Source organism: Phoca vitulina, unplaced genomic scaffold (genome assembly GCF_004348235.1).
Source record: "Phoca vitulina isolate PV1807 unplaced genomic scaffold, GSC_HSeal_1.0 scaffold52, whole genome shotgun sequence".
Classification (NCBI taxonomy): Eukaryota; Metazoa; Chordata; class Mammalia; order Carnivora; family Phocidae; genus Phoca; species Phoca vitulina.
The window spans coordinates 8,311,049-8,332,568 of record NW_022589755.1 but is presented as its reverse complement, the minus strand read 5'-3'; the positions used below and the strand labels follow the sequence as shown (position 1 = coordinate 8,332,568).

Below are 21,520 nucleotides of genomic sequence, written 5' to 3'. Positions count from 1 at the left end.
CTGTTCAGAGGTGTGTGCCTCAGTTTCTCCATCTGTCCAACCAGAGACAGATCCATGCCTGGTTGCCCAGGCCTCTCTGCCTGCCTGGCTCTCCCAAGACTCCATCTTCCTGCACTGCACTGGGGTCTTCTGGGAAGAGCTCAGATATTGGTGTTCCGTTCCCTACCCCCCCCCCCCGGGAGGGGAGGAGATAATGTAAGGAGTTAGTTGCGCAGTTAGGTAGTTAGGGCCAGGGTCCCCAACAAGAAAATACGGAATTCGGGGCAGCTAAAACAGCACTGACATCCTGTTTTGCAGCTTAGACAGGACCACGCTAGCATTGTGTTTTGCAGCCTTTGCAGAAATGACTTCTGCAAAATGTCCTAAAATAAAACAATTAACCACAAAGCATTTGTCACTATCACGAGCAAGGGGCGGTTAAGACATAAGCCCCCAGACGTCAGCCCTAAAGACCATCCCCAGGTAAGCATCAACCTAATACGTAGACAGAGAGCAATCAAAGCCCTGATTGGCACCACTCGGCACACCCCGGTTGCTTAAGATAGTTCCGCAAAAGAGCTCATAAAAACCCCTAAACTTAGAAACTCCAAGGGCAACCCTCTCGGGTCCCCTCCCTCTCCGGGAGCTTTGTACCATATTGCTCAATAAACTTTGCATCGCTGCCCATCACTCTTCGTCTAGTCTACCTCTTCATTTTTGGAAGCCGCGTGACCAAGGACCTCCGGCACTGAAGGAATAGAAATCCTGTAGCAATAAGACCCCAGGATCCTGCTCTCTGAAGGTATTCCGACACCTGGGTCCCAGTATCCTGAGAAAGGATAGGTCCGGACGCCAAAACCTGGCCTTATAAGGGGGGAGGTCTTGGGTGCGGGGGCCCCCTTCTTGTGGAGGGCATGCTCACACCCTGAAATTCTCTCCTGGGAAAGGAGGGTCTCGAACGCCTGGATTCGCATCCCTGGCGCGGGTACTGAAGGCTAAGTCTCCACCCCTACACGGGGTTTGGGTGTATGGATGCCCGCCTTGCCCGAGGGGCTGCTGGAGCTCGGGGTTCTCTTGGGGGACTAAGGTGCTAGCTCCTCCGTTTGGAGTATGGAGACTCCGGACGAGATGGGGAAGCCCCGGCTCCGAGGTTCTCATTCTGGTGGGAGGGGGCCGGACCCCCGAAGCTGCCGTGGGCGGAGCGGACTCGGGTCCCGGGGCCGCTCCAGAGTCCCTCGCTGGGAAGCCCCTACCACAGCAAAAGGCCGAAGAGGCTGTGGCGGGGGCCGGACCGAGGGGGCGGAGACTAGGTGGGCGGGGCTCCGCAGACACCGCCCCCGCCTGCCGGCGCGGTCCGCGCGGCTCCCAAGTCTGCGAGGCCGCGGCGGGCGCGGAGAACCGAGCGCCACAGCCCGCGCGCCCCGCCGAGCCCGGCCTGCCCCGGGGTCTATGGGGCCACCCCTCTGCGCCGCCCGGCCGGCCCCACGCCGCGCCCGGAGCCTGCCCCGCGGCCAGGTAAGGGCGCTGTGGGTCCTGCGGGTAGGGGACGCCGGGAGGCAGGCAGGAGGGGCCAGGGAACTCCTGGGTCCTGAAGAAACAGGGGGCTGGAACTCCAGTGTGCAGGGGGCTAGGGTATCAGGACGCCTGTATCCTGAGGTTGGGGGGAAGGAGTACACGGATGTTTGGGTCCCGGAGGGATAGGGGGCTGGATACCTGGACACCAAGGTCTAGGGCATCTGGACACCTGGCTGGAGAGGCTCGGGGGCGGCCTGGCTATTGGGGGCAGGGTGGGGGAGGGAATCCTTAATGCCTAGTCCCGGAGGAATGAAGACCTAATTGAACACGTTCCTGGTTCTGGAGGATCTGAGTACCAGGACACCTGGGCCCCGAGTGTCGGGTCCATCCTGCGGGCGTCCTCTGGCTGATGCTCTGGCCACTGCGTCGCGGGCTGTGGCTCGCACGCCCGGGTTTTCGGGAAGGAAGTTGTGGTTGAGGAGATTTGGCGGCCCGGACACATGGCCACACCCCAAGGGCCTGGGGGGGGGGTCCCTGGGCAGGGCATTGGGTGGGGTCCCTGCCCTCTGCCCCCCTTACCTCCTTAGGCCAGCCAGGGAAATGGGCGCACCGCGGATGAGGGCAAACGGACTCCTGGGATGGGCTAAGAGAGCGGATCCCCGGGACAGAGGGCTCTCGGGGCAGGAGCCGGGCGCGCCTGGGCCCCGGCGAGGCGCCTGCCCCCCGCCCGCCCGGCTTGGGCATGCTTGGCACGCAGCGCGCGGGCCGGTCGGATCCGTATGCGCGCCGCGTGCGCCTATTGGTATGCGGGAGCCGGCCCGGCGCGGGCGTGAGGCGGCCGCGCTGGCGGGCGGCGCGGGGGAGGCGGCGGCGGCGGCGGCGGCGGGGCACGTCCTCGCCCCGAGCTTCGCCTGGGGCCGGGCAGGGTGAGAACAGCGGGCTCCGTCCCGGGGCCCCCGGGGAGGGGAAACTGAGGCACCATCCAGCCCCAGCTCCTTGCTGGGACCCCGAGCGCCGCACGGACCTCAGTTTCCCTAGCGGGTCTCCCGGGGGGGCCCCCTTGGGCACCGAGCGCTGCCTCCGGCTCCCTTCCGCGGCAGGAGACGCGGGTCTCGGGTCCCGCAGGCTGCTCTGAGCCCGTCTGAGGCCGCCCCCGCGGAGATGGCGGCCCCCTACCCCAGCAGTGGCGGCGGAGGCGAGGTCAAGTGCGGGGGAGGTCGTGGCCGCAGCGTCCCGTGGGACTTTCTGCCTGGGCTGGTGGTCAAGGCCCCGCCCGGACCCTGGTGAGCAAAGCCCCGCCCCTCGGGCCGTGGCCCCGCCCCCAAGGGCGTCCTGGGAGAATTCACACTCAGCTTGCTGCCCCGCCCTCCGGAGCGAGAATTTCTTACCCAGAGTAGCTCAACCTTTGTTCTACAAACAACCCCCACCGTGTTCCGTTCCTACCCCCCTTCCTCAGAGTCTACCCAACATTTAATTTCTCCCCTCTTCCACCTCCTTCCCCCCAGAATTTATTTACACCCCAGGTTCTGTCCCCACGGCCGGGTGCAGAATTCACACGCAGGTTCTGCCCCCACCTCCAGTGTTGAATCCACTTCCCACGTCCCGCCCGGTTCCGAGGCCCCGAGGGCGGGGCTCCCCCAGGCCGCGGACCCCGGAGCCTCGCGGCCCCGCTGACGCCCCCTCCGCGCCGCCCGCCCAGCCTGCAGGCGCAGCGCAAGGAGAAGTCCCGGAATGCGGCGCGCTCGCGGCGCGGAAAGGAGAACCTGGAGTTCTTCGAGCTGGCCAAGCTGCTCCCGCTGCCCGGAGCCATCTCGAGCCAGCTGGACAAGGCGTCCATCGTGCGCCTCAGCGTCACCTACCTCCGCCTGCGCCGCTTCGCCGCCCTCGGGGCGCCGCCCTGGGGACTGCGGGCCGCGGGGCCACCGGCCGGCCTTGGTGAGTGCGCATGCGCGGGGACGGGGGGTTTCCCAATGCACTCTCTTGGACCGGAGGGCCCTTGCCCAGTTCCTTGGCCGACAGCGAGCACGGGGTTGGAAGTCAGCCAGACCTTTTGTGTGCCCCAACCGGGTGACTTCTAGTCTCCAAGCCTCAGTCTATTCATCTGTAAAACGGGCACACGAGGTAGGGATGATTTCATGAATTCTGGCCCGACTAAGGGGCCCCCCCCCCCGCCCCGCAACACCAGGGATCCGACCACTAGCCAATGCTGTTACTTTTATTAGGGGAGATGAATCGTTATTATCACAAAAAAGGCCCGCAGCTCCATGGGCGGGACAGAGGGGGGCCCAGCCTGGGCCTCCCCATCCACTCATGGGCAAGAAACCCCCTCACTCAGACTTGAGGGGCCCCAGGGGGGGAGCACAAGGACTCTGGAGTCTGAATTCCCAGTTTGGGAAAGCGGGAGGGAGACAGTAGAAGCTGGCAGGTAAGATGGAGAGCTTCAGAAAGACTCTCCTGGGTCCTGTCCCCACTCGGCCACCCCCAGCGTTGTGACCCTCGGGCAGGCCACCTGACCTCTCTGTGCCTCACACATGAAATGGGAATCCTGATGAAAGTCCACAAGCACACCCAGAGGGCTGAGGTGAAAATCAACCAGGTGACGTGTGTAAAGACCCACGTGCAATCAATACGTAGTGACTCTTAGTGGTGACCCTGCAGAGTTGTTGGGGCCTGTGGTTTATTAAGCAGCTACTGCTTTGAGCCCTCAGGATCCAGCCGTACACAGGCTTGATAAAAGCCCCCCACCCAAGACTGACATCCTAGTAGCCAAGACCCAATTATGAAGTAGAGAAGAGAAATGCAATTTACATTATGTAAAAAGATAGAGGAGGTAAAACACAGATACAGATAGCCGGCTAGCTCCTTTTATTAGAATTCAACTTTATTATTGATGGATACCTAGGAGTGTTATGTTACTGTTACCTTGACGTATTACTGCTGCTCGTTGTCAGCGACAAGCAGACAGTGAATCGTGTTAATCCGAGGTCGCAGGTGACCGGGCCGGGGCACCCCAGGCTACACTCCCCACCAGAGGAACGGGTGTCCTTAGGGTGAGGTTGGAGGGGCTCCAATTCCCCTCCTGCCCTGGTCCCAGGGGAGGAGGGGGGGGGAGAGAAAATAGCATTGATTAAGCTCGCAATAAATCACCATTTAAATTTAAATAATCCGGCTTCCCAGGCGGTAATTAGGCGAATTGACTGGCGCCGAGAGAATGCCGCATTAGCGCCGCTGATTACTGTCATTACCGCGAACAACATGTGCGCCGGCGGGGGATAAACATCTTGTCTATTGTCCCGAACGCGGGGAGAGAAAGGGAGGGAGGGGGTGCCGAGAGCTCCTCCGGCGGCCAGCTCCCCCCCCACGCCCCCACCCCCGCCTGGCTGGGCACTTGAAGGGGATGGGCGCCCGCTGAGGACACAGCCCTGAGGGGGCAGACCGTGGACTTGGTCGACGCCCCCAGCCTCTACTCCCCGGAGGCCCCCCCGCCCCCCCCCCCCCACCCCCCCGTCCAGGACAGTATGTGTTGGAGGTACTGCGTGGACTCCCTCCTGTAGCCCCAAGAGTAGGAATTTGGAGGTGTCTTCTGCTTCACAGGGTCCCCAGCAAGAGGTCAAGGGCCTGCTTCCATAATCCCCACCCCACCCCCCCGGGGAAACTGAGGACAGCGTCTTAGCTAGTCAGAGAGCAAAGCAGGGTGCCTCCCACTCTCCCAAGGGGAGGGTGCTCCCGTGTCCTCCTCAATTATAATAGCAAACATGTCCAATGCATGTCAGACTGTCTTGAGCACTATATACAAATAACACGCAAAACAACAACAACAACAAAAAACAGAACAAAAAACCCACAAAACTTGCTTAATCCTCTCAAAAAACATCAGGAGGAAAGCGATGTTTCCATTTTATAGAAGTGGAAAACTGAGCCCCAGAGAGGTGAAACTGTTTGCCCAAGGCATCGTCAGCCAAGCCTGGGCCCAGCTGAGATTCCAACTGGCTTCAGGGGGCCCCTTCTCAGCCTCCCAACTTGGCCTGGTCATAGGTCTCTGGGGACCTTGGAGGTCCCAGTCTCCCTCTGGGCCTTGGTCGGCTGGCTGTAAAACAGCACAATGGATGTTGAAGGCTAGCCCGGGACCTCTGAGTCCAGGGAGGAGATAGCCTGGATCTTGCATCAGTGGTCAGCATTCATTCAACACCCACTGAACACCTTCCCTGTGCCAGGCCCTGTTCTAGGGACACCCCAGGGAACAGGACAAAGTCCCTGACCTCAAGGATGGGCCTACAGATCCTTCATGGGAGGCCCACTGCCCCCCACCTCTCTGATCTCATTTTTCTACCCCTCTCACCTCTTCAACTCCCTCCCACCCCCTGCCGCACAAGACACACACACACACACACACACACACTCTGGCTACCTTGTTGTTCTTCAGAGAAACACGTTCCCACCTCAGGGCCTTTGCACTTGCTGTGCCCTCCCGCAGTAACTTCTTTCCCTCCAAATGTCAGCTCTTCAGGAAGGCCTTCCCTGACTATGAACACTGACAACAGCCCTGCCCCCAGGACTCCCTGACTCCCTTTCCTGTCTTATTTCTTTCCAAAGGACCTATTGTCATCCGACCCTATTTCTTCTTTCTCTTGTTCATTGTGTCTCTCCCCCATGACACCTTGTTCCCTGAGCCTAGAACACTGCCTGGGGCACAGTAAGGGCTTGCGAAATATTTGTTGGGTGACTGTGGAACAGAGTGAGGGGAGGAGGGTTGACATTTTCATTCACAGATCAGGCACAGCATCTCTGAGGAAGGGACCTTTGAGCTCAAAGGAGGCGAGGAAGGAGGTGAGGACACAAGCCTGAGAAAAGCTGGAAGAAAAGCAGTCTAGGCCGAGGGAGTAAGTGCAAAGGCCCTGAGGCAGGCAGGAATCAGGTCGCTGGGTGCAGGCCACAATGAGGCCAAGGCGTCCAGAGAGGAGTAGGTGAGGCAGGGAGTGGACAGCAAGGACCAGGTCCTGCAGGGCCTCGTGGGCCTTGGTGGGGACTTTAGCTGTTAGCCCAAGTGGGATGGGAGCCGGAGGTGGCGGGTGTGAGGGTAGAAGCAGGGAGACCCGTGAGGAGGTGAGTGCAGAGGCCCTCAGGCCTGCCCCCAGGGAGCCAGGCTTCCCTCTCCCCAGACAGTGACTCTGTCTCAGACCAATTGAGAATAGGAGGTGACCAGACCTCTAAGACCTGGGAGCGGCCTTCTCCCCACCTCCCCTCAGTCCCCACTCTGTGATGACAACTGGGACAATTTTTTTTTCTCCAGCAGTCAGGCTCCAATGAGAAACGCAGCAAATGTTTGTTGAATGACTGGGTGATGGTTGGGGATTTGGGTGTGAGGAAGGGGCAGATCTGGGAGCAGTAAAGAGCCACGTGTGTAATTTGGGGGACAGCGGAGTTGAGGCATTTGCCTGGAGAGGCAGGAACCCAGGGGGAGGAGGCTGGGGAGTTGGGTTTGGGGAGGGGGAAGCAGGGGGTGATAAGACGCATCAGTCAGTGATGGGGACCTACCCCAAAGCTCCCGTCCCAATGGGGGAACAGCGAGCCCTCCCCCTGCGCACCCCCAGTCCGACGTGCCCATTAAGGCTGTTAATTGCAGACGTTCAGTCTGACCTGGGCTGATCCTGTGAGCGGGAAAATGAAGGAATTAGCAAAAATGACAGGGGAAAATTGCGACAATTAGCAGGCGGCATTGTTCCTGCCTGTCACCCGGCTGGTTCGCGCTGCATCTCGGGGGAGGGGTCCCCATCAACCCCCCACCCCATTTATTGTTCCTGGAGCTCCAGCCAAGGGTGGGAAAAGGGTGCGAACAGCGGGAGGTGCTCCTGGGAGAAGGAGGCGTGGCCAAGACGTTAGGGGGCTGGGGGCGGGGCTGGGGGCCCCACCCGAGTCCCGAGGGGGGCGTGCGGGCGGGGTTTGGCTGCCTGGTGTTTTGATGGTCTGGAAATAACAATAGTAATCACACTATTAATGCTAATCCCTGCTCTGCCTCTGGGAGCACCTGTCGTATGCCAGGCGGGTGCTGGGCCCTCTCTGTTCCTTAAGCTGACCGAATGCTCAACCAGCCAGTGCGGTCAGCCCTCTTTGCAAAGCCACTTGACAGAGGAGGAAACTGAGGCACAGAGAGGCGAACGGACTGGGCCCAGGGCACACAGCCAGGGAGGGCCAGCCCTGGGGCTTGGCACCAGACCTGGCGACCTTCAAGGTCACTGAATCCCCTGGCTCCCCAATCCAGACATAGGACCCTTGGGAGGTGGTTCTCTACGGGGTCAGGGAGAGGGTCCCCGTGGAAACAGGCTCCAACCCCCCACCACACACACACTCTCCCACCTTTGCTCCTGCCTGTTGGGGGCCGGGTCAGGGGGCTGGGTCTCTCTTTGCCCTTGGTCTCATTTGCCACGTCCTTCTGTCAGTCGCCCTCTTTCTCTGTATGTCTCTCTGAGCATCTCCTTTCTGTTCTCTCCATCTCTTTACGTCTCTCTGTCTTCATCTGTCTCTGAATTTCTCTGTCTACATATGTCTGTCCCTATCTCTTTTAAAATATTTTTTAAATATTTATTTATTTGAGAGAGAGAGAGAGGGAAAGAGAATCTCAGATTCCCCTCTGAGCACAGAGCCCCACTCGGGACTCGATCTCATGACCCTGAGATCATGACCTGAGCCAAAATCAAGAGGCAGATGCATAAGCAAGTGAGCCACCCAGGTGCCCCTTAAAACTTTTTTTTTTTAATTGAAGTAAAATTTATATAACATGGAATTCACCTTTTTTTTTACGATTTTATTTATTCATCTGAGACACAGAGAGAGAGAGAGAGAGAGCATGAGCAGGGAGAGAGGCAGAAGGAGAGGGAGAAGCAGGCTCCCCGCTGAGCCAGGAGCCCGATGTGGGGCTCCATCCCAGGACCCTGGGATCATGACCTGAGCCGAAGGCAGACGCTCAACCATCTGAGCCACCCAGGCACCCCGAAATTCACCATTTTAAAATGCACAGTGGGGACGCCTGGGTGGCTCAGTCGGCTAAGCGTCTGCCAGGGTCCTGGGATTGAGCCCCACGTTGGGCTCCCTGCTGAGCAGGGAGCCTGCTTCTTCCTCTCCCACTCGCCCTGCTTGTGCTCTCTCTCTCTCTCTCTCTCTCTCTCAAATAAATAAATAAAATCTTTTTTAAAAAAAGGTACAGGGGGCACCTGGGTGGCTCAGTCAATTATGCATCTGACTCTTGATCTCAGCTCAGGTCTTGATCTCAGGGTTGTGAGTTCAAGCCCTGCAGTGGGCTTTATTAAATTAAAAAATAAAATAAAGTGTACAATTCAGTGACAGTACAGTCACAGGGTTGTGCAACCACCATTCTATCTGGTTCCAGAACATTTTCATCGCCCTCCAAAAAGACCATCCACATTAGCAGACACTCCCCATCCCCCCCTCCAACCACCAACGCTTCCTGTCTATGGATTTGCCTGCTCTGGACAATTCATAGAAATGGAATCACAGTGTGTGACCTCTTGTGTCTTGCATAATGTTTTCACATTATTTTTAATTAGGCTCCATGCCCAATGTGGGGCTCAAACTCATGGCCCTGAGATCAAGAGTCGCATGCTCCACCGACTGAGCCAGCCGGGCGCCCCCATCATAATGTTTTCAGAGTCCATCCGCATTAGAGCATGTGTCCCCACTTCATTCATTTTCCTGGCTGAATAATATTCCACTGTATGAATATAGCACGTTTCATTTATCTGTCCATCAGGTAATGGACCTTTGAGGTGTTTTCACCTTTTGACTGTTAGGAATCGTGCTGCTGTGAACATCTGTGTAGGATATTTGTTAGAACAGCTGCTCCCAGTTCTTTGGGGGGTATATACCTAGGAGCGGAATTGCTGGGTTGTGTGGCAGGTGATTCTATGTGTGACTTTTTTTTTTTAAGATTTTATTTGTTTGAGAGAGAGAGAGCACTAGAGAAAGAAAGAATGAGTGAGGGTCAGAGGGAGAGGGAGAAACAGGCTCCCCGCTGAGCAGGACCCAATCCCAGGACCCTGAGATCAGGACCTGAGCCGAAGGCAGACATTTCACGGACTGAGCCACCTAGGCGCCCCCATATGTGACCTATTGAGGAACCTCCATACTGCTTTTCAGAGCGGCTGCATCATTTTCCACTCTCACCAGCAATGCACAGGGATTCCGATTTCTCCACATCCCCGCCAACATTTCTCTTTGAACTCTAGCCATCCTAGTGGGTGTGAGGTGACACCTCATTGGGGTTTTGGTTTTCTTTTTTAAGATTTTATTTTTAAGTAATCTCTACACCCTATGCAGGGCTCGAACTCACGACCCCGAGATCAAGAGAGAGCCACCCGCTCCACGGACTAAGCCAGCCGGGCACCCCTGTTTGTCCTTTTTCTGTCGAGTTGCAACGTCCTTCTCTCTTTCTCTATTCCTTGTATCCCTCTGTATGTCTCTCTGTCCAACTGCTTGTCTGTCTGGTGTCTTTGTCTTTCAATATCTGTTTCTTTGTCTCTCTATCTCTCTCTGGCTCTCTGTACAAATGTCTCTCTGTCTGTCTCTCTCTCCTCTTCAGTCTGTCCCATTGCCATCCTTCGGGTCTGAACTCAAATGCCCCCTCCCACGACAGGCCTCACTTCACACCACCTTTTCAATCCTTCATGGCCCTGGCACGTATGATAATTCTATATTTGCTAGTTGCTTGCGTGTGGTGTGTCTGCCCCTGGCCCCGGGTGCCTCCGTGAGGGGAAGAGCAGGCCGTCCGGGCCGCCTCTGTGTCCCCAGCACAGGGCCTGCTGCCCAGCCGGGGCTCAGGGAGACTTTCTGAATGGATGCGTGGATGGACGGCTCCCTGCGTCCTCTGGCGTCTGTCTGTGTGTCTCAGGCCGCTTCCGCCCCTCCCACCCCTCCCCACGAGCCCAGGTTTCTCCCCGACGGGCCCGGGGCCCCCAGCGCCCCAAGACGGCTCCAGGACTGGGGAGAAGAGAGGGAGATCTGTAGGCTGGGTCGAATGGGGGCCTACCAACAGGCTCCGGCTTCACCCCTCCCTCTGTCCCCAGCCCCAGGCCACAGGGGCCCCGTGGCTCTGGTGTCTGAAGTCTTCGAGCAGCACCTGGGAGGACACATCTTGCAGGTGAGGCCCCTGCCCGGCCTGCTGCTCCTTGCTGCCACCTGGTGGCCACCTCCGGAGAGCGGCACCGTTTGCTCCAGCATCCATGCCATGAGAGCATCAGGCCGGGGCTCCCCGCTCCTGCCCGCCCTTTCCCACGGCCACGAAAGCCCCTCCCCCGCCCCAGATTAATCCATCCTAGGTGGCGAGCCAGATTTCAGAATGTCTTACCACTTACCTGCTGGACAGACAGATGCCCAGCCCTCCTCTCCCCTCTCCCTATTTCTCCCGACCCTAGTCCCTGGATGGCTTCGTGTTTGCCTTGAACCAGGAAGGGAAGTTCCTCTACATCTCCGAGACCGTCTCCATCTATCTGGGTCTGTCACAGGTAAGGGGCCCGCGGCAGGCTGCCTGGACTGGCATCTCCCTTGCTGGCCCGTGATGCATGCCCTTTCTCTCTCCTGGCCTCACCATCCCAGCCTAAAAAGTGAACTGGATCCATGGTTCTCAAAGTGCACCCCTGGGAGCCCCAGGAGGCTCCACATGACAGGCGGGGGAGGGGGTTTGTTATTAAAGTAACAGGTCAGTTTGAAGAAAGCAGATCAGCAGAAAGATCAGTTTGTCGATGAGCCTTAGCCAGATGCACCATATTTACCAAAACTTGCTTTTTCTTACCCATTGTAAAGAATTGCAACCATTTGTATTGGGAGGGCTTGGGTTTTGCCAACTTTGGAAGATTTTCTGTGGCGTTTCAGTGGACTGGCTTGCATTTTGTCTTTACTTCCACCAGCTGTTTCTGCCCCAGCTCCTGCAGGTGGCACTGGGAGTTAAAAGCAGAAACTGAAAACCCCCATCCCTGGGGAGCCTGGCTCCTGGGGGGCATCTTAGGCCTCCCCAATCCATTCAGCACAAATTGCTATCCTCTCATCACTTTGACAAAGGTTTTACCAAATGGTAAATTTAGAAAAGCCGGTGCTCGGTGTTTGGCCTTTGTGAGCACCGTTTCAGTGAGTTGTTGGAGATGCCTGGAGGAGGAAGACCCTGGAGATAGGGGAATATGGACAAGGGGAAGGGGGGAGGAAGAGTGGATGAAAGGCTTGCAGCTGGTGCAGGGAAGGGTTTGATGAGGAGGAGTTCAGAGGGAAGCATGTGATCGCAAACCCAGGGGCAGTGGGAGCTCTGGGAGGCTTCTGAGGTGTGTGTGTGGTGGGGGGGAGGGGCATGGTCAGAGGAGTAACTTAGTAGGGGTATTAAAGTGGAGACTGAAAGCCAGAAGAGCAGGGGGGACGCTGGGGCAGGAACACAGCCGGGGGGGGGGGGGGGGGGGGGGGGGGGGGCCTGGAGTGGGGGGGGGGGGGAGGGGGGGGGGAGATAGGGACCTGGACTGGGGGAGGTGTGGAGCAAAGGGGGATTGCTTTGAGAGATTTGGATTGCTTTGAGAGATTTGGGAGTGAACTGAATGGTAGTCTATCTGATTGAGAAGTTCCAACTCTTTAAGGAGTTCGAAAACCACCCCACTGCTTGTATCCTGATCTCCATCGCTGCTGGGATATCCTGTGATTCATTTCCGGGCACAGTTGTTTGCTGCGTGCGGGTGGGAGTTGGGCAAATGGAAGCTATGAGAAGCAGGCACGCGGCTTCTTAATAAGCAGGTGCAGAAAATCCTTAATGATCACCGGGTTTGAAGTGAGAAAGGCATTAGAGCCTAAGTTTGTATCTCCTTTTAAAAAAAGGTCAAAAAGAAAAAAGGTTAAAAGGTTAAATAGAAATTCTAATAAAAACACAAAACTGGCTTGAAGCGCGCCTGCAACGGAGGCGAGTGAGCCCGAGGCTGAACCCCGGGCGAGTGACTGCGCGCGCATCTTACCCGCCTTCTGCGGTCCCCTCTTCCGCCGGCAGGTGGAGCTGACGGGTAGCAGCGTCTTCGACTACATCCATCCCGGGGACCACTCCGAGGTGCTGGAGCAACTGGGGCTCCGGGCCCCGACCCCCGGGCCCCCCACCCCGCCCTCCGTTCCCTCCTCTTCCTCCTCCTCGTCTTCCTCCTCGCTCGCGGATACCCCTGAGATCGGTAATTCCAAGGGCCCCCAAAGAAGGCGGCTGAGGGTAGGTCAAGGGACACCCGGTACACTGTATCCAGCCATGTCTTCTTTAAACAAAAACCACTCTCCTTCGAGCTGTGCAAAGCAAATTTTTGTAAAATGATCAGAGGCTAAACCGAGGCAACAAGACTTGGCTCCCTAAAATTGCCTAAGCTGCCTGGCTCCCCAAGATTTGAATTTTAGAAAGACCCCTCTGGCCACCAAGTGGAGATGGGTGCCTGTGGGTGACAGCTGGAACCTGGCTTTGGTAATAATAAAACAGTGCACACTCATTGGCTTTTACAGGTGCTGTGCCTTTAAGTGCGTAATTTCACTGAATCCTAATCACAACCCCGCAAGCAGGAACTATCACTGTCTTCATTTTGCACAGGTGGAAACTGAGGCACAGCACAGAGAGGTTAAGTTAATTGCCCCAGGTCACACAGCTGTGAGTGGTTGAGCTGGACTCCAGCCCAGGTTTGTCTGGCTGTAGCATCTGTGCTTCCAGGCCTTCTCTCCAGTGGAAAATTCCACTCCATGTTGGAGAGGGTGGGTGTTGGGAGATTACCCGGAAAGTTCCTTTTAGCTCTGAGATGTTGGGGGACTGGAGGCTAACTTTCCTGTAAGTAGGATCTTCTTATATCGGGTTTGCTTAACACCAAAAGCATCTGAGCTGTCAGCAGCGCTTGCAAGCTTGGGAGATGTCTGTGACACACACGAGGGTCCCACTGAGGCACAGGGCCGTCTGGGTGTGAGCAGCTATAAGACCACCACAGGATTTAGAGACTAATCTGTATTTGTGGGTCTTACTGCTCTGTGCTGGGGAGGGCTGGGGACACAGAGATGACAGCAGCCCCAGCCCTACCCTCTGGGCTCACAGTCCAGGTGGGGAAGACTGACCAGTCCCTTGAGAATGATGATCCAGAGTGGTCAGGGCTGGGGTCCCACCCCAGAGGGATGCCTGACCCAGCCTGGGGGTTAGGGAGGGCTTCCTGGAGGAGGAGCTGTCCCACCTGAGACCTGGAGTTTGTAGCTAAGTTGGTGTCAGCGGGAGGCGGTTCTTGCCAAAGTTTGAGGCCAAGGTGAGGAGCTGGGCTTTATCCCAAGGGTCCTAGGGAGCCATGGCGGTTTCAGGGCAGGAAGGGACAGGGTTATATTTGAGACCGGGCTGGCTGCTGCTCAGAGGGGAGGTTGGTATATGACTTCAGTGAGGTTGTGTAACCATTAGGCCGTGGCCATGACCCTTGGCTAGCTGTACTGGGGGCAAGGGGGGCCCGTGTGTGTTTTTTCCTCAGGACCCCGTAACCTTCCTTCACTCCCCACCCCAGAGGCCAGCGCCGCCGAGGTGCCTCCCTTCTCCCGGGTCCAGGAGCGCTCCTTCTTCATCCGCATGAAATCTACCCTCACCAAGAGGGGGCTGCACGTCAAGGCCTCGGGGTACAAGGTGAGTGTGAGCTCTCCGGCCCCAGCTTCTGTCGCCCACCTGGGGAGAGCCCCCGCATTTCCGCCAGCTATGTCCTTGTGCCCCGGCACCTGTGGGTGACAGCCGCAGCCTGGCCCGGTGGCCGGGTTGTGGTCCTCCTGCCCGTGCCTCCCCCCCCCCCCCCCTCCCCCCTGCCCCCGCCCCCCCGGCCTCGCCAGGCTTCTCCTCCAACCCCGCCTGCCGCCTGCAGGTCATCCACGTAACGGGGCGCCTTCGGGCCCGCTCCCTGGGCCTTGTGGCTCTGGGCCACACGCTGCCCCCGGCCCCCCTGGCTGAGCTGCCGCTACACGGACATATGATCGTCTTCCGTCTCAGCCTGGGTCTCACCATCCTTGCTTGTGAGAGCAGGTACCGGGGTTGGGGGCCGAGGCGGGCGGATGGGGCCACGCGGGAGATCTGGGGCTGCGGGCAGTCAGAGCTGCGCTGGGGAGCCCCGGGGGCTGGGGAGCCCCGGGGACGGAAGAGCAGCGAGGGCGGAGGTACCGGAAGGAGGAGGCCGGGGCGGGGCCCGGTGGGGAGGGTGGGCGGGGCTTGTCCGAGGCCCCTTCTGCAGAGCCCCGCCCCTCCCCGCCCCGCTTTGTCTCCTGCCCCGCACAGTGGGGAAAATTAAAATGGGAAATCGTCCCCACGCTCTGAGAGTCTTCCGAGTGCCCGGGGCCACCCCGCACCCAGCAGTGCCACCTGCCTGAATGCTCACGGCCACCCTAGGAGGGACACTAGTGTTACGCCCATTTGACCCAGGGTTAGACTGAGGCCCAGAGCACTCCTGGTGATTCCAGAGCCAACACTGCCTCTTGTCCTCTACCCCCTGGTCTCAGACCCCTTCTCAACTCCTCTGTCACCTGCTGTCCTCAGAGTCAGCGACCACATGGACCTGGGGCCCTCAGAGCTCGTGGGTCGCAGCTGCTACCAGTTTGTCCACGGACAGGACGCAGCCAGGATCCGCCAGAGCCACCTGGACCGTGAGAACCCCTGTCTCCTAGCACCCCTGGCCTGAGTGCCCCCAATCCCTGCACCCTGAGCCACAGCTCAGACGTGGGGTGGGAGGACAGGGGCCGTGGTGTCTCTCTGACCCCGCCCCCCTTAAAAATCCAGAAGGCCCCCGTGCCAGGTTAGTGCTCAGTCCTTCTGACTCGGTCTCTCCCCATCTCCCGCTCTGTACTTTTGCCCTTGTCTCCTCCCTACCGTCACCCTCTCTGTCCCCGTCTTCCTCTCTCGCCCCATCTTCCTGTCCACCTGCCTGTCTCTGTCTCGGCCGGCCCCTGGGCTGGGCCCAGTGCTGGACAAGGGGCAGGTGATGACTGGTTACTACCGCTGGCTGCAGCGGGCTGGGGGCTTTGTGTGGCTGCAGTCCGTGGCCACCGTGGCCGTGAGCGGGAAGAGCCCCGGGGAGCGCCACGTGCTCTGGGTCAGCTACGTGCTCAGGTGAGGGCTGTAGCCCGTGCGCCCCGTAGGGCGGCTCAGAACCCCTCCGCAAGACTTTGCCGTCTCTCCCCAGCTTGGGGTGGGGGGGGCTCCTCTTCGGGGGGGGGGGGGGCTTTTCAAAGAGGACAAGCCCAGAAGGGTTTGAAAACAGGAGGGGGACAGGGACAGTGAGAGGAAAGGCCCGGAGGTGGGGTGACCTTGCTTGCAGGGGACAGAGGATTGAGGAGGGAGCTTTGAAGTGGCCTCAGTCCCACGCAGAGGGTCTGGACTTGATTCTGGGGTACTGGGGAGCCATGGCAGAGTTTAAAGCTGGAGAGGGTCACAGTCATGTCTGCTTTGTGGAAAGACCCCTCTGGCTGCTGCAAGGGACTTCGAGGGACACGACAGGGGCTGGGAGCCCAGGGAAGAGGTTGGGGCAGGTCCTGGGGCAGGTCTGGGGAATGCCAGACAGTGCACGTGGAGGAGGGCGGGTGGCATCCGCTCACACCCACGTCTCTGGCTTTGATGGGCTGGCTTGGGGCTCCTGAGAGGAGCAGCAGTTTGAGAGGAAGATGCTGAGGGGAGATGAGCATGAGGTACCCAGGGGACACCCAGGTGGTGACATTCGCGGGGGGGGCGGGGGGCACAAGCTGCCCAGGTCTGGCCTCGGGACACGGGGCTAAGCTGGGCTAGACCCCAGCTTGGAGTGGGGGGGGTTCCAGTGATGAGCCCTAAGTACCATGGGGTGGGGGCTCTACACCCCCTGTCTTGTCCCCAGCCAAGCCGAGGGTGGCCAGACCCCTCTGGATGCCTTCCAGCTTCCGGCCAGTGTGGCCTGTGAGGACGCATCCAGCCCAGAGCCGGAGCCCACAGGTGAGCCTCACCTCCCACCTCACCCCGGGAAGCTCCAAGGGAAGGGGTCTCTGGGCCCTGAGCTTTCCAGTCTGGAAGCCACTAGCCACGTGTGGTGACTTACGTTTAATCAAAAATGAAAGACTGAGTTTCTCGGACACCCTTGCCACATTTCAAGGGCTCAGTGGCCTCACGTGGCCAGTGGCTAATGCGTTGGAGCACACAGATATGGAACGTCATCGAGGAAAGTTCTGTCGGACAACACGGGTCTAGACCAGGGTTTGTCAGTCTCCCCTCTACTGATATCTGGGGCCAGATCATTCTCAGCTTTGGGGGCTGTCCTGTGCATTGTAGGGTGTTTAGCAGAATCCCCAACCTTTACCCATAGATGCCAGGAGCACCGTCCACCCTAGCTGTGGCAACCAGAAATGTCTGCAGACTGCCACATGTCCCGCTAGGGGACAAAATGGCCCCAGCTGAGACCCACAGGTCTAGACCACCGAGCTCAGCTTCATTCCACAGACGGGAAGACTGAAGGCTGGGGACGCACACACCCAGCGCCCTTCATGTCTCCCTCTTCTAGAGCCAGAGCCTCCAGTGGAAGGGAAGCAGGCTGCCCCCCTAGACAAGGACGAGGCCCCCCGGAGCCGGGGCAAACGCATCAAAGTGGAGCCTCGCCCAGGGGAGGCTAAAGACCCGGAGGACAGTGGGGACGAGGAGCCGTCTGGCCACCCGGCCCTGCCTCGGCCTGAGTTTACTTCTGTCATCCGGGCAGGGGCCCTGAAGCAGGACCTGGTGCGGCCCTGGGGCCTGGGGCCTCCTGGGGACCCCCCACCTTCCCTCCTCCACGCGGGCTTCCTGCCCCCCGTCGTGCGGGGCCTGTGCACACCCAGCACCATCCGCTATGGCCCCGCGGAGCTGGGCCTCATGTACCCGCACCTGCAGAGGCTGGGCCCAGGCCCCACCCTCCCCGAGGCCTTCTACCCCACCCTGGGCCTGTCGTACCCGGGGCCCACGGGCACCAGGATGCAGCGGAAGGGGGACTGAGGACTGGAGATCTGCCTACAGAGCCGGACCCTGAGGGACAGGTGGGGCCTGAGGGCACTGCCCTAGGGCTGAGCTCAGCCCTGTCGGCCCGCCCGGAAAATTAAAACACCTTCTCCTCCTCTGTGGCTCGGTCTCCGGGGGCCTCGGGGCTCCTCTCCTTTTCTTTCTCCTCCTTGGTTACCTCCACCTGCCTCGCCTGGCTCCCACGCCCGCCCCACCCTCCCCATTGCAGGAACCACTACTCGGAACATGGAGCAGGCGAAGGGTCAGGTTTTAATGTCCCGGTCCTTGGGCCCCCGGCCGTCCAGCGCCCGGCCATTCCCCGTGGCCCAGCCACTCACTCTGGTGGTGGCCGGCCTGCTTCATCGGGGCCTTCAGCAGCCGCTGTCCCGTCGTCCTCGGGCACCAGCTCCACATCCAGCTCCAGCTGACCCATGTAGAGGCCGACGGCACAAGCCCAGAGCAGGCCTACGGCCAGCACGGCCCCCACGCTCGCCGCCGCGCCCCCCAGCGACAGCTGCATGGGTCCCCGCAGCGCCGCCAGGCCCACCATGTAGGAGGAGCCGCCCCACACCACGCACAGGCCGCCCAGCAGGAAGAAGCCTGTGCGGGGGGAGAAGGCTGCAGTCAGCGGGAGGGAGGGCCCGAGCTCCCAGGCCAGGGGGCTGCCGGCCTGCAGTGGGGTGGCTGGAGGCCCGGGTCTGGGAGCCCGATGACCCGGGGACCGAGGTGGCTCAGGAAACTGAGGTGGAGTTAGAGAATGGGGCAAACTCAAGGTCAGGGTAGGGGTAGAGACCCAAGCTCAGAGACTCGAGAAGGTGTCAGAGGGGGGTGTCTAGGATGTGGAGGTGGGGTTCAGGACCAGAGGAGGAGTGGGGAGCTGGTCTGAGAGCAAAAACAGGGCTGGAGGGGTGGCAGCGGGGCCAGTCTGGGGCTGAGCCAGCATGAGGGGCTCAGCCGGGACTCTCCTCTTTGTCGAGAAGTCGGATAGGAGGGGGCAAGGACCCACCGCCCTCCCCAGTGCCCAGGAAGTCGGGGTGGGTGGGAGGGAGGGTGAGGTGGCTTCTGGCGGGGGGAAAGAGTGAGGGGATCCACACTTAACTGGGGAGGTTGGGACGGGGCAGAGAAGAATCTACAGCCACCAGGGAGGATGGGGGGGGGGGCCAACCTCCTCAGGGGGGGGGGGGGGCGCAAGTGCCCACACTTCCTGGGGGGGGCGAGAGTGGGGGGTCTGCACTCACCATAGGCAGCTTCCCGACCCATGTCACTCTGCATGAAGGAGATGACCCCGATGCCTGATGCCAGGAGACCATTGCGGAACCAGGAGAGGAATGCTACAGGAAGGGGGGTGGGTGGGGGCAAGAAATCAGCATCAGCCCAAACCCTGCCCCCAACCCCATCTGCCCGGATGGTGTTATCCCACCCCAAATCCCCGCCTAGTCCTGGCAGCCCTCCACCTAACCTTATCCCCGCGCCCAAACTCTGGCTTCCATCCATCTCTGAGCCCTCTCCCCCAAACTCCGCAGCATCAAAGATTCAAGACAGTCTGCAGAATGTGGAGGAGTATCTAGGAACCCAAACTGCAGGACCTAAATCTGAGGACAGGCAGATCCCAAGAGGTCATCCCGGTCAACGTCCCACCCCCCATACATGTGTATCCTCCCTCCCGGGGACAAGCTGTTCCCTCACTTCAGGTCTCTCTCCAGCCTCCCCCTAACGCCAACTATCAACTATCTGCGCACGTCCTTCCTTGCTGTTATTTACATCCATTCAAGTCCCTGGTGGGGCGCTAACGGGCCAGTCGGGTTACAAACCCCACACCCTTACCCCAGCCTCTATCTACCCTCTCCACGTGAGGCCCCTCCCCCTGCAGCCTGGATCACCTGGCCCTCCAATCAGCCCAGAGCTTTTCTATTATTGGTTGTTCCTCCCTCCAATCCGGAACTCGCCCCCTCTTTGGTGGGGATCCACACTCCCGCCTAATGCAGAGTGGTCGCCTCTTCAAGCTGAACTGGCTCCTTCAACGCAGACCCCTCTAGGAGGCAACTCCCCGCCCTTAACCCTCTCTGGACGCCTCTCTCGCCCAGGCAGTGCAATTTTATAAGGCTGCCAGTCCTAGCCCGACTAACCTCTCCAATCCCTACTGCACCCCACTAACCGGACACCGTCCCATCTGCAAGCCCTTCTTTGCGGACAGACTGCGCTCTTGCAGCGAGCACTTCCCTGCGCTTATACGGAAGCCCTGCTCTCTCCGGAGCCCCGGCCCTGTTTCCAGCAGGAGCCCCGTCCCCACCCCCCACTCACGCGCGCCGACAGCTCGGCTATCCGGAACCCCCTCTCCTGTCCGGGCCGACCCCAGCCTCAGACCTGTCTCGTGCGCCTTCCGAAGGAGCCAGGCGTCCGCACGATCCAGCTCGGACACGGGGGGTGGCGAAGCCCCGGCGCGGGGGCCGTGGCCGGGGGCGAAAGACCCCCGGGCGCCCCCGCTCCGGGGCCGCGGAGGCGGCAGCAGCGCCCCCCGGAAGCAGAGCCGGGCCAGTCGGGCGGCCCGAGCCCACCACCAGCCGCCTCCCATGGTTCGCACTACGGCCGCCGCTCACCGGCCCGCCCCCATGGGCCGCCCGTAGGCTGAAGAACACGTCACTCAGGGACGTCGGCTCACCCATTGGTTTTGCGAGCGCCACTCAGGGCTGGCCCCCACTGTCCATTGGTCGACACTGCCGGTGATTCCTCCTCTGTCATCTGTGCCGGTACTGCGCGTCCCACCTTGCTTCTGCTACTGGACTACGAATCCCAGCGAACGTTGCGCCCATAGAAGGCCTGTCTTCCGAAGCCGGGGGCATGATGCCTGCTGGGAGTTGTAGTTTTGTTAATAACTTTAATTCTCATGGCCAATAAACAAAAACAAAACAAAACAAAATTCTGCTTAATGTAGAACCTTAGCAAAATCTCGAAAAGCCGAGAGGAGAAAGCAAAACTCAACATTAATCCCACTGATGAGGTTACTGCTAATACTTTGTTGTACTCCTGCCCCGTCTTTTTTCTAGGTAAGTGTAAAACGAGATGCCGTTTGACAAATTAACTTTTTTTCACATAACAGTAAGTCGTGAACATTGACTGGTGGCATTGAATACTTTTCACAGCATAATTTCTTATTTTAAAAAATACTGCTTATTTTGAACACAATCCAAGATGCAAAAGATACAAAAGGGTCTAATGAAAAGTAATTTTCACCCCGTGCGCCAGCCAACCATCCCCATCCTCCGTTCCACAGCATTAAGTTTAATGGTTCATACCGATGCATTACACGTAGGTACCACAGGGGATCCCCGTCCCTAAGTTTTTCCTATTTTCCCTACTATAAACTATTGCTGTTTCCTTTTAGATTTAAACTGGCAAATTTCCGTTTATATCCCCTTACTACACTGTGTGGTAACTATCTCTATACTTATCTGTCTCTGCCAATAGGCTGTGAGCTTTCAGTGGACTGGGTCCTTGATTGACACATCTCCATGTCCCCCAACCCAATATAAGCAGGGACTTGGTAAATAATAATAGCAAACATTTACCAGTGGCTTTCCCTGTGCCAAGAATTGTGCTATGCACAGTCTGTGCATGATGTCATTTCATTCTCATTGTAACCTTAGGAGTTACGAACTAGAATGCTCCTTCTTTTATAGGGAGGGAGAAGTGAAGTAATACAAATTGATGTTTATTGGGCACTAACCATGTATCAGATGCTGTGCTCTCACTTTACATGGATATTCTCATTAAATCTTCAAAATAGGGGTGCCTGGGTGGCTCAGTCTTGATCTCAGCTCAGGTCTTGATCTCAGGGTGGTGGGTTCAAGCCCTGTGTTGGACTCCACACTGGGCATGGAGCCTACTTAAAAAAAAAAAAATCAATTTTATGTTTACACACTAAGTAGAAACAGTTGCAAAATGAGATTGAAAATAAGTTCTTTTACAATAGTATCAACCCCCCCCCAAAAAACAATAGTATCAAACCCAAAAATCCTTAGAAAATATTTT

At 58.6% G+C, this 21,520-nt stretch overlaps 2 protein-coding genes across 3 annotated transcripts; one reads left to right on the top strand and one right to left on the bottom strand.

The window, feature by feature from the left end:
- Positions 1–702: 702 nt before the first annotated feature.
- NPAS1 (neuronal PAS domain protein 1) lies at positions 703–17,628 on the top strand. Of its 2 annotated transcripts, none has more exons than XM_032388869.1 (12): positions 703–781; positions 2,595–2,777; positions 3,194–3,429; positions 10,572–10,645; positions 10,920–11,009; positions 12,521–12,692; positions 14,031–14,146; positions 14,376–14,533; positions 15,041–15,147; positions 15,463–15,610; positions 16,368–16,462; positions 17,025–17,628. In XM_032388869.1, exons 2-12 carry the CDS (start codon positions 2,656–2,658, stop codon positions 17,486–17,488), a joined length of 1,782 nt encoding a protein of 593 aa, XP_032244760.1. In that variant the 5' UTR covers positions 703–781; positions 2,595–2,655; the 3' UTR covers positions 17,489–17,628. The 2 variants fall into 2 exon arrangements, with proteins under 2 accessions (XP_032244760.1, XP_032244759.1); XM_032388868.1 differs by lacking the exon at positions 703–781 and adding an exon at positions 1,414–1,494.
- A 112-nt stretch (positions 17,629–17,740) lies between these two features.
- Positions 17,741–20,063, bottom strand: TMEM160 (transmembrane protein 160). Its single transcript, XM_032388401.1, has 3 exons — positions 19,856–20,063; positions 18,730–18,822; positions 17,741–18,091 (listed from the first exon to the last, which is right to left on the bottom strand). Exons 1-3 carry the CDS (start codon positions 20,061–20,063, stop codon positions 17,826–17,828), a joined length of 567 nt encoding a protein of 188 aa, XP_032244292.1. The 3' UTR covers positions 17,741–17,825.
- Positions 20,064–21,520: the final 1,457 nt, after the last annotated feature.